Source organism: Procambarus clarkii, chromosome 40 (genome assembly GCF_040958095.1).
Source record: "Procambarus clarkii isolate CNS0578487 chromosome 40, FALCON_Pclarkii_2.0, whole genome shotgun sequence".
NCBI classification, from domain to species: Eukaryota; Metazoa; Arthropoda; class Malacostraca; order Decapoda; family Cambaridae; genus Procambarus; species Procambarus clarkii.
In genome coordinates, this window is record NC_091189.1 from 33,187,585 (window position 1) to 33,200,293 (window position 12,709).

The window sequence follows — 12,709 nt, forward strand, 5'->3', positions numbered from 1 at the left end:
CTTAACCATTCCGCGACATTACCATGTTTGTGGTTGATCTCACCCACCAGGGAAGATATGGTATTAATTTAGTTTGTGTAATATATCTGACACATAATTCCCTTCATTTCCCAGGTACTCATCTATGTTACCTTTACCTCCAGGTATTAATGAAGTTTAGAGACCTGGATCAGACCTGAAGTGCGTTCTGAGAGTTCTACTTCCGAAGCCTGACCAGAGGCCAGGCTAAACTTTCATTAACTTGTTCCAGCAAACTGTTGCTTGGAGTGTCCAGCAGGCCAACACGGCCACTTTAACCCGGTTGGTCCGGCACTTCTTGCAGGAACGGGTCTAAATTTTGTCCTGAAAGAATTCCATTTTTGTCCCGATAATATTTCTTGTGCTTGCTGGAAAGCTACTGAATGGCCGTGGAGATCTATGTACTTACTGAGTACTGAGTACTTACTGAGAATATAATTATATCCTCCGTGTGGATTATTGGCGCTGGGCAGACTCTCAGTACACCTGACTCCTACACCCACTACACTCTGCCTGTTAGATACACTTGATATACGCTTAAGTTTCATTTACGGGCTATTCATGCCCGTGCCATCCCTTGGGTGGCTTAATCTTCATCAATCAATCAATTATTTCATTAAGTTGTGAGTGTATCTGGTGAAACTTTAAGTATCGTTGTAATTCTGAACTTAGTGGTCTGGTCTTAACAGATCTTGTATGGAGTGAACACGTAAAGTTTAGAAAACCATCCTAGAAATCTGAAAATAGAGGAAGTGAGTAAGTTGGGTCTTTCCTGGACCCCAACAATATATAAATATACATATTTATAAATATGTATATCAATATATATATTTAAATATTCCGTAAATATAAATATGCAATATTTATGGCATATTGCACTAATGATGCCATAAACGGTCTATTATCTACTCCATTTATGGAGTAGATAATGGTCCAGATGGACGGAAACGTTTTCACATGTTATAGTGACGTATGTTCTGCACGATGTGTTGTTCACCAGACCTGTTCTACACGTTGTGTTGTTCACCAGACCTGTTCTACACGTTGTGTTGTTCACCAGACCTGTTCTACACGTTGTGTTGTTCACCAGACCTGTTCTACACGTTGTGTTGTTCACCAGACCTGTTCTACACGTTGTGTTGTTCACCAGACCTGTTCTACACGTTGTGTTCTTCACCAGACCTGCTCTACACGTTGTGTTGTTCACCAGACCTGTTCACTCCTCCCACTCTCACAGTCACAAGCCAAGTTCCTACAATAATTAAATCTACACCACTGAAGCCCAAAGTAGTTAAAAGGGAAAAGAACATTTACATATAATTAAAAATAATTCAATGTGTCGGGGGACAAGCAGCCAGTGTGTTTATACATGTTAGGCTTATATACAAATATTCACCCGCCCCCTTCCCGAGATGCAACAACAAACTGACTCCTGGGTACCTACTTGCTGCAAGGTGAATAGATGCATTAGGGGGATAATTTCGAACCCGAAATTCTCGATTGTGAGTCGAGAACGAGTACTATACAGGGACCCTGATGTATGATATATACTGAATTTATTTTTATTTGATGAAAGGAGGACTTTTTAAACAACCTGTCCTCTCACTTAAACCATCGCATTTTTAACGGAATCAGCCGACGTAATAGTAAAATCTAAAGCACCGCAATATTGACGTCTTGTACCCTTCGGCCTCGATAGGTCAGGTAGGTCGCTAAGGGCTCGAGCTTTTCGACTTAAACCAAACAACTTAATCACTTACAAAGCGGTAAATCAAGGGAACGAAGAGAGATGTGGGCGAGAGTCTGCTCTGAAGCTTATTCACAAGGGAGGGCCAAGGTAGGAGCAGGCTGAGAAGAGGAGAGCTTCCATAAGGTTGACTACACATTGTGCAAACCACATATAAAGCACAACATTGTATCTCTTACTTGGGTTAGGTTAGCTTAGGTTGCATTAGGTTTGTTTGGGTTAGGTTATGATAGCCAAGGTTGGCTTGGGTAGCATAGGGTGGAGCTAGGTTGGGTAAGGTTAGGCTGGGTTGGGTTTGGTTAGGTTGGGTTAAATTAGAATTAGGTAAATTAGGTTAGGTTTAATTAAGGAGAAACTATGCCGCAAGGATGGCGACACGTTTCAAAACACTTAGACCCTGTACATCCCTATTATATCACATGATATAATGATATAACTGGCCGTGACATTGTTAAGCCGGTAATAAATATAAACTAATAATGTAATACTACTATTGTAACACTACTACTCATTTGTAACACCACCCTACAGTACCACTAAATGTTACACTGGAACCAAAGGTACCCAAAAAGGAAATGCTACACAGGATTAACTATGCTGCGACCATCTGCCTTGTCCATTAACTATATCAAGCAACGAAGCAAGAAACATTGCTTGATTTGGAGAGTCCTTTCTTTCTTTAACTGTCATTAATTATGGGACGGTTGTTAGTAAACTATATCTAGAGGCTAAGAGGATCCAACAATTGACACAGACGGGAAGTTTAACACGAGTTTATTGAGACCAAAACTATGCAAATCACCACTATAAATCCTACTCTAACACTGGCCAATAGTTAAGAAATTTAGACACGGAACAAAACCTCAGAGATCACACACATTACCTTAAGACCTCTGCCTCTCCATCCGGTGGATTCACTCTGTCTCTTCCGGGCTGTGATGCTCTCACAGATCCACTCTGGACCCTGATGTCTGGTACTCTCTCTCAACTAAGTCTGCTACAGGACCATATATATATACACACCCCAAAGGGGGGAGGGGAAGATTTGCTGTTGCTACCTACACCGAAGATGCAAGAGGTCGGGCCACACGTGCACAAACCCTCAGGAATTTTTCCATTAAGCTTGTGTGACATTCACCATATCATTCACCATATCACCATTCCTTCAAGAGAGGAATTATTAATTACATGTGTGACTGACCTCTGACCTGGCTAAAAGGGGGAGATCCATGGATGTTTACACATAAGAATCTGGAGTCTAATTCCATTGCAATGTTTGACAAGAGTATCATTATATTACATACTTGAAACTAGCTGACTAAGACTAACCCAGGAATTTTTAATCAACATACAAGATAATCCGGAGGTCATCTGGGCTGACCTCTTGGAGAAGGCTTCCCTGGGTGTGAACTCTAAGGGGGGGGGGGCCATGGGTGTTACAATATATTATATCACGGCCAGTAATGACCCTATTATATCACGTGATATAATGATATAACTAGCCGTGATGTAATAGGGAAGTCTTTACCCTTTGTCAGGAACAGGAATCCTGATAGGCTTATTGAGGTTTCCCTAGGCCAACTAATAACCTTACCAACTAGGCAACTCCGCCAGTTACCTAACTCCCGGGTACATACTTACTGCTAGGCGAACATTTTAGGTGAAGTGGCACGAGACGGTGCCCAAACGTCTCTGCCTGGAAAGTGGAAACGAACTTGGGATCATTAGGTTGCGATCCACCTGTGGCGACTACAGACTACATGATCCTATCAACTACGAAGCTCAAGCTGGGCTCTAACAGTCCTCCGGTTTGAACAGTGCAGATATATAAGCTTAGGAAAAAAAATCACTTGATGTTAACAGCATATCTGAGAGCTTGTCCCCACCAGGACGAGAGAATAAAGCAAGAAGCAGGAGCACGAGGAGCAATCAGTAGGATCAAGACAGGAGGATCAAGACAGGAAGATCAAGACAGGAGGATCAAGACAGAAGGATCAAGACAGGAGGATCAAGACAGGAGGATGAAGACAGGAGGATGAAGACAGCAGGATCAAGACAGGAGGATCAAGACAGGAGGATCAAGACAGCAGGATCAAGACAGCAGGATCAAGACCGAAGTATCAAGAAAGGAGGATCAAGACAAGAGGATCAAGACAGCAGGATCAAGACAAAAGGATCAAGACAGGAGGATCAAGACAAGAGGATCAAGACAGCAGGATCAAGACAGAAGGATGAAGACAGCAGGATCAAGACAAGAGGATCAAGACAGCAGAATCAAGACAGCAGGATCAAGACAGAAGGACCAAGACAGCAGGATCAAGACTGAAGGATCAAGACAGCAGGATCAAGACTGAAGGAGCAGGATCAAGACGGCAGGATCAAGACAGCAGGATCAAGACAGCAGGATCAAGACAGAAGGATCAAGACAGAAGGATCAAGACAGCAGGATCAAGACAGAAGGATCAAAACAGCAGTATGAAGACAGCAGGATCAAGACAGCAGGATCAAGACAGAAGGATCAAGACAGCAGGATCAAGACAGAAGGATCAAGACAGCAAGATCAAGACAGAAGGATCAAGACAGGAGGATCAAGACAAGAGGATCAAGACAGCAGGATCAGGACAGAAGGATCAAGACAGCAGGATCAAGACAGAAGGATCAAGATAGCAGGATCAAGACAAGAGGATCAAGACAGCAGGATCAAGACAGCAGGATCAAGACAGAAGGATCAAGACAGCAGGATCAAGAGAGAAGGATCAAGACAGCAGGATCAGGACAGAAGGACCAAGACAGCAGGATCAAGACTGAAGGAGCAGGATCAGGACAGCAGGATCAAGACTGAAGGAGCAGGATCAAGACAGCAGGATCAAGACAGCAGGATCAAGACAGCAGGATCAAGACAGCAGGATCAAGACAGCAGGATCATGACAGAAGGATCAAGACTGAAGGAGCAGGATCAAGACAGCAGGATCAAGATAGCAGGATCAAGACAACAGGATCAAGACAGAAGGATCAAGACAGAAGGATCAAGACAGCAGGATCAAGACAGAAGGATCAAAACAGCAGTATGAAGACAGCAGGATCAAGACAGCAGGATCAAGATAGAAGGATCAAGACAGCAGGATCAAGACAGAAGGATCAGGACAGCAGGATCAAGACAGCAGGATCAAGACAGAAGGATCAAGACAGAAGGATCAAGACAGCAGGATCAAGACAGAAGGATCAAGATAGCAGGATCAAGACAGAAGGATCAAGACAGAAGGATCAAGACAGGCGGATCAAGACAAAAGGATTAAGACAGAAGGATCAAGACAGCAAGATCAAAACAGAAGGATCAAGACAGCAGGATCAAAACAGCAGGATCAAGACAGAAGGATCAAGACAGAAGGATCAAGAAAGAAGGATCAAGACAGCAGGGTCAAGACAGCAGGATCAAGACAGCAGGATCAAGACAGAAGCATCAAAACAGCAGTATGAAGACAGCAGGATCAAGACAGCAGGATCAAGACAGAAGGATCAAGAGAGCAGGATTAAGACAGAAGGATCAAGACAGCAGGATCAAGACAGCAGGATCAAGACAGAAGGATCAAGACAGAAGGATCAATACAGCAGGATCAAGACAGAAGGATCAAGACAGAAGGATCCAGACAGCAGGGTCAAGACAGCAGGATCAAGTTAGAAGGATCAAGACAGAAGGATCAAGACAGAAGGATCAAGACAGAAGGATCAAGACAGGAGGATCAAGACAGAAGGATTAAGACAGAAGGATCAAGACAGCAAGATCAAAACAGAAGGATCAAGATAGCAGGATCAAGAGAGCAGGATCAAGACAGCAGGATCAAGACAGCAGGATCAAGACAGAAGGATCAAGACAGAAGGATCAAGACAGCAGGATCAAGACAGAAGGATCAAGACAGAAGGATCAAGACAGCAGGGTCAAGACAGCAGGATCAAGACAGAAGGATCAAGACAGCAGGATCAAGACAGAAAGATCAAGACAGAAGGATCAAGACAGAAGGATCAAGACAGAAGAATCAAGACAGAAGGATTAAGACAGAAGGATCAAGACAGCAAGATCAAAACAGAAGGATCAAGACAGCAGGATCAAGACAGCAGGATCAAGACAGCAGGATCAAGACAGAAGGATCAAGACAGCAGGATCAAGACAGAAGGATCAAGACAGCAGGGTCAAGACAGCAGGATCAAGACAGCAGGATCAAGACAGAAGGATCAAGACAGAAGGATCAAGACAGGAGGATCAAGACAGAAGGATCAAGACAGAAGGATCAAGACAGCAGGATCAAGACAGAAGGATCAAGACAGCAGGATCAAGACAGCAGATCAAGACAGAAGGATCAAGACAGCAGGATCAAGACAGCAGATCAAGACAGAAGGATCAAGACAGCAGGATCAAGACAGCAGATCAAGACAGCAGGATCAAGACAGCAGGATCAAGGCAGAAGGATCAAGACTGAAGGATCAAGACAGCAGGGGTCAAGACAGCAGGATCAAGACAGAAGGATCAATGCAGAAGGATCAAGACAGAAGGATCAAGACAGCAGGATCAAGACAGCACGATCAAGACAGAAGGATCAAGAAAGAAGGATCAAGACAGCAGGATCAAGACAGAAGGATCAAGACAGAAGGATCAAGACACTTGGATCAAGACACTTGGATCAAGACAGCAAGATGAAGACAGAAGGATCAAGACAGAAGGATCAAGACAGAAGGATCAAGACAGCAGGATGAAGACAGAAGGATCAAGACAGAAGGATCAAGACTGAAGGATCAAGACAGCAGGATCAAGACAGAAGGATCAAGACAGAAGGATCAAGACAGAAGGATCAAGACAGCAGGATCAAGACAGCAGGATCAAGACAGAAGGATCAAGACAGCAGGATCAAGACAGAAGGATGAAGACAGAAGGATGAAGACAGAAGGATCAAGACAGAAGGATCAAGACAGCAGGATCAAGACAGAAGGATCAAGACAGCAGGATCAAGACAGCAGGATCAAGACAGAAGAATCAAGACAGCAGGATCAAGACACAAGGATCTAGACAGAAGGATCAAGACAGCAGGATCAAGACAGAAGGATCAAGACAGCAGGATCAAGACAGAAGGATCAAGACAGCAGGATCAAGACAGCAGGATCAAGACAGAAGGATCAAGACAGCAGGATCAAGACAGAAGGATCAAGACAGCAGGATCAAGACAGAAGGATCTAGACAGAAGGATCAAGACAGCAGGATCAAGACAGAAGGATCAAGACAGCAGGATCAAGACAGAAGGATCAAGACAGCAGGATCAAGACAGCAGGATCAAGACAGAAGGATCAAGACAGCAGGATCAAGACAGAATCAAGACAGAAGGATCAAGACAGAAGGATCAAGACAGAAGGATCAAGACAGCAGGATCAAGACAGAAGGATCAAGACAGAAGGATCAAGACAGCAGGATCAAGACAGAAGGATCAAGACAGAAGGATCAAGACAGCAGGATCAAGACAGAAGGATCAAGACAGCAGGATCAAGACAGAAGGATCAAGACAGCAGGATCAAGACAGAAGGATCAAGACAGAGGGATCAAGACACTAGGATGAGACAAGCATATTGCAGATAATGAACACTGATTTGTTATCAGGCGGGTGGGCACGGTAACAGTAGCAGGTGGGTGGGTACGGTAGCAGTAGCAGGTGGGTGGGCACAGTAGCAGTAGCAGGTGGGTGGGCACAGTAGCAGTAGTAGGTGGGTGGGCACAGTAGCAGGTGGGTGGGCACAGTGGCAGGTGGGTGGGCACAGTAGCAGGTGGGTGGGCACAGTAGCAGGTGGGTGGGCACGGTAACAGTAGCAGGTGGGTGGGCACAGTAGCAGGTGGATGGGCACAGTAGCAGGTTGGTGGGTGGGCACGGTAACAGTAGCAGGTGGGTGGGCACAGTAGCAGGTGGGTGGGTGGGCACAGTAGCAGGTAGGTGGGTGGGCACAGTAGCAGGTGGGTGTGCACAGTAGGAGGTGGGTGGGTGGGCAGGGAAGACGGCCCACCAGAGAACAGCAGCATCAGGGGGACGATGATGCAGGTGGGAGATAACACAGTCGCCACATCTTGGACTGATAACGTCTGGCTGCCTCAAGCTTAATGGGCGGCCCTTGAGCCCCGCTATGTGTCCACGGAGTGATACACGCTACCGCACCTCTTACTGTGGGGGGCCCTTCCGCCAGCTGGTGGTGGGGGTGGTGGTGGGGGTGGTGGTGGGGGAGTGGGGGGCGGAGGGGAGGGGAGGGGAGGGGAGGGGGGAGTAATGGTATGGTGGAGATAGTAGTGGGTTTGTTAATGGTGTTGGTTGAACTAGGCAGGTACGTGGGTGGTAGTTGTGGTTTGGTCGTTTTTGTGGTTGAGATGGTAGCAGTGGTGTGGGTTGTTGTAGTCTGGGTAGTTATATAATGTGGTTGGTGGTAGTAGTGGTGAGGGCGGTTGTGGTGGTGTGGGTGGTAGTAACAGTTGAGGATAATAGTTGTTGTGGTCGATTTGGGGCAGTGGATGCGTGGGCCTGCGGGCCTCTCCAAGCAACAGCCTATTGGACCAAGCCCTCACAATTCAAGCCTGGCCCCGGGCCTGGCTTGGAGAGAACCCCCATCAAGGTACAAAGGTACAATAGGGTGTTTGCCAGTCCAATTTGTAGTAACCGTCACTGCTAGTGACCATACGCAGCAGGACTGTGGGCCAAGTTCACATTAAAGTATACTTTAAGGAACATCTTTTAAGATAAACCACTTACTCACAATATCTTGATATACATGATTAAATCCTTTTTCGGGGCAGTCCGATAGGCTGTAATTTGTGTGCAGGTTCACCCACAAATGCCAGCATTAGAGTGGTTTAGAGGGTAATGAGTGCGTCGTAGGTGTCCACAGGCGCAAGTCTGATCCTATCTCCCTACTACAGAGGCAAGTAGGGTGATCATTAGTTCAGAATTAATGAAGTCATCTTCCCAAAGGAAGCAAATGCAACTGGTTCATTTCACCAGATACGATTCAAAACTGAAAAAGGACATATTCCATTTTCATCTCGTGATATGAATATTGACATTTCCTGAGTTCCAAGTATGAAAACGTCTCAGTGGATCTGGATTAGGGGTTCATATGTTTCAGACCTTGATTAGGGACTCATAATTATGGTCCATAAGAATGGGACTCCTAAATTGGGATTATCTTTTATATGTGTCTGTACACTTAAGACCCTTGAACTATGTCGTTTTTGGTGGACAGGTCGATCTCTGGGTGAACAGGTAGGCCGGGACACCAACACTCACCATAACCACAAGGGGAGCGCCACTTGTCCTTGGCGTAAGGTGACATGGGACGCAGAAATAAATATAATCAGCGGAACTACAAAAATCTGTTATCGGAGCCTCGTGATGCACTTGATATCAGGCGTGAGTCACCCTCCTGTCCCTCCCCTATCCTGGAGGTAGGTGGCTAGCTCTCTCCCTCCCTCCCTCTCTCTCTCTCCTATCACCTGGATTCGAACCCGTTCGCATGGCGGTCGATAGCCTTAAAATTCTTTTGGGTTTCCCACACAGCATCCTGTGTAAGGACAGGACGCTAGAGGTCATCAGGATTACACACAGCATCCTGTGTAATGACAGGATGTTGTGGTAGTAGGCAGGTACGAAGTCTCTTCCTCTGATTGGAGGACTGACAGAATGAGTAATTCTCTTTGACTCATTTGAGTCACTTGTGAGTGACTCGTCTTGATGCACATGAGATTCTTTTACTTAACTCATCCTGATTCACATGGGGTCACTGGTGAGTATCCCATCTCGACCTACATGAGTCATTCGTGCGCAGGTGGGGCGGAGTGATGCTATGAATCAGGTACGTTCGTGTGACTCAGCTGGCATGGGTGGAGCTGATTCAGGTGAGTCACCTGGTGAATCTTCTAGGTGATTGCAGGGTACAGGTAAGTCAATACTCTCTATGTTCACTCACAGGATGAGTGACGCTGCCCAATACTGTCACTGTGGCGCTGTGTCCACTCACAAGATGAGTGATGCTGCTCAATACTACCACTATGGCGGCATGTTCACTCACAGGATGAGTAACGCTGCCTAATACTGTCCCCTGTGGTGGTGTGTCCACCCACAGGATGAGTAATGATGTCTAGTTCTGTCCCCTGTATTGGTATGCTCACTCACAGGATGAATAATGTTGCCTATACTGTCTCCTGTAGCACTATGATCACTCACAGGATGAGAAACACTACTCAATAAACTCACAATTTAAGGCAAAATTTTAACTTTGTAAACACAGAGGTAACAAGGTGCTGCAGGATAGTGACAAAGTCTTGTTTGGGAGGTAGCCTGTTCTGTGTTACAATTGTGTTGCATGCTATCAACAGCACAGCGCTGATGCTGTGCACAACAGGTGCTATAATGGCTATGCAGTGGATATTGACTCGGTTGCTCGGGGGCCACTGAGGACACACGTTTCACGAATTTGACCATCAGGAGGTTCTGGAGCCATGACCAGTTATCAATCCCACCGCTGCCACCATAGTTCCCACAGGATATTTTAAGTAACGCAACAGACACTTACACTTGTTTTACACAAAAATGTATACAAACTGTGAAAGTTTAGATTAAAAAAACTCTGATAAATATGAGTTTGAGAACATTGTTGTTGATTTGTTAAGTGAATTATAATATAAAGGCTTGGTATCACTGGATTGCTTCCAACAGATGTTTAGACATATACACAAATACGTTTGGGAGAATATAAATAGTAGCTGCCTTACAAAATAAGAAAATGTAGAGATTGGTAAGTTTACTTCATACAGTGTTACTGACCCACAATAAATGAGGACATGTATGGGCACAAGTAGTAGCTTAAGAGAGAGCTGTTTGCAAGGCAGTCAGTATAAAGATCAAACTACAGCATTTACAAGTACGGTTCAGGGAATAAAAGAATGATTGTTAATTTGGTGATAATATTCTGCTGGTGGCTGTTCATCTTGTGTTGTGTTAAAAAGTGTCGGGATTGATATGAGAGGATAACTATTAGGGACCTTTACTGTACTAAATTAAAAATTACTGTATGTAAAATTAATTCAACTAAAGTCTCTAGCTAAGGTCGTAAATACTAGCTCCTCTTTTCCTAATGACAGACTATGGGATGTAAGGGGCAGGTGGGGTCCCTAAGGATGAATAGAGAAGTTGATTGAAGATCCACAATTCACCTTCAGACAAGTTTCTCACATCAGCTTGTATTGTTAATACAAGGATAAGATTTAATAATTCAGTTCTATAACTGAACACTGGTTCTGTTTAAATCAGGGATCTAAACATGTACACAGTCCAACCTAGTACCATAACTATAAGTCAATATTCATATACTAATAACACAACAATTTTTATTGTAGAAGTATGATATATATGAATATGCAATCAAATGACCTTAAATGTGGTCTAAGTACTATTAACTAAGTACAAGAGTTTATATTCAATATGATAAACTTATATAATAAATTAAAGATAACTAAGTAATTGTTACTTAGTAGACACAGTAAGTAGTGTGTAGACACATTGCTACACTAAGTAGTGTAGTGTAGCATAGTGTGTAACTGTTAACTTATTGTATATTATCAATTATATACAAATATATTCAGTTAATATAAAGAGATTCCGTTAAGCTTGTCTGGACTTTTCCTAGACAAGGGACACTCATGAGGCTTTGAATCTCACGAGTGTCTGGTTACTGAAAAGAGATTCAGTCGAAAACTTACTGAAATATGAGGCGTTGCCTCACCCTGTAATGACAAACAGACGTATTGTATATATTAAAGTTACACAAGCATACCATTGGCCAATTAATACATCAAATAACATTCAATATACTTATGACTGAGTACCGAGTGCCATCTGACAAGTGGCCAGACTGATAACTCTCTTGTAGAGTTCAAGCACTATATTTTATTTCACAGCTTTGCTGTTTAATATTCTGGTAGCTGTTGTTGTTGTTGTTATAGATTCAGCTACTCGGAACAAGTTCTAAGTAGCACGGGCTATGGTGAGCCCGTAACTTACCTGGCACAGGAGCGGGGCAAATAGCACGGGCTACGGTGAGTCCGTAGTGGAATTACCTGGCACAGGAGCGGGGCAAGTAGTACGGGCTATGGTGAGCCCTTAGTGGACGTACCTGGCACAGGAGCGGGGCAAGTAGTACGGGCAATGGTGAGCCCGTAGTGGACTTACCTGGCACAGGAGTGGAGTGTTTGCGTTGTAATTACAATCTGTTGGTTGACCATTTTGTGTTATAATTAGTCTCCTGGTTGTCAAGTAGGACTACTGACATCTTCACAGTGTCTTAAGACATCGATAAAGTTCTGCCTCTGTTCTTGTTTATCAGTCAACCTCATTTTCATCTATCGATAATTTGCATTTAAATATTTTTTTTCAGTTCCTTCCTCCTGATTTCTATGACATGATCTATATAACCCTATGTTCTATATCAATAATCCTATGGAACTTTGTCAAAGCTCCATAAGGTATACCATCTATACCCTAAGGTTTGTCAAAGTTAGAAGCCTTGACAAGTTTTTGACTTCTTGTTCCCGTCGAGCGATTTTTTTCCAGAACGATTTTTTTTTTGGGGGGGGGGGGAGAAGGGATATTCCTGCGCGGGCCCTAAGCCTCTGGCTGGCCCACTAAGTGTTACTTGTTTCTTGTTTCTGTTTTACTTAGGCGGAGTATTTATGAGTATGGCTGCTACAGTAAGATTTTGCCCCATGTGTTTAACAACTTCTCCTGCTCTGTTGAGTCTTAGTTGAAATCTTATTGTGTTTGTAACTGTGCACTGTGTTAGACAATGTTCCAGTGGTCTGTCGGGCACTATTTAGCACCTAAAAGTTCCACCTAGAACCAACTCTTCCTTCTCTACCTCTATCTCTTA

The 12,709-nt window shown here is 44.2% G+C and overlaps 2 protein-coding genes across 2 annotated transcripts; both read left to right on the plus strand.

The window, feature by feature from the left end:
- The first annotated feature begins 3,800 nt into the window (after nucleotides 1-3,800).
- Nucleotides 3,801-4,836, plus strand: LOC138372875 (TRAF3-interacting protein 1-like). Its single transcript, XM_069338546.1, has 2 exons — nucleotides 3,801-4,047; nucleotides 4,142-4,836. Exons 1-2 carry the CDS (start codon nucleotides 3,801-3,803, stop codon nucleotides 4,834-4,836), a joined length of 942 nt encoding a protein of 313 aa, XP_069194647.1.
- Nucleotides 4,833-7,360, plus strand: LOC138372876 (trichohyalin-like). The gene is made up of 3 exons (XM_069338547.1): nucleotides 4,833-5,439; nucleotides 5,574-6,505; nucleotides 6,692-7,360. The coding sequence occupies exons 1-3, from the start codon at nucleotides 4,833-4,835 to the stop codon at nucleotides 7,358-7,360; spliced, it is 2,208 nt and encodes a 735-aa protein (XP_069194648.1).
- Nucleotides 7,361-12,709: the final 5,349 nt, after the last annotated feature.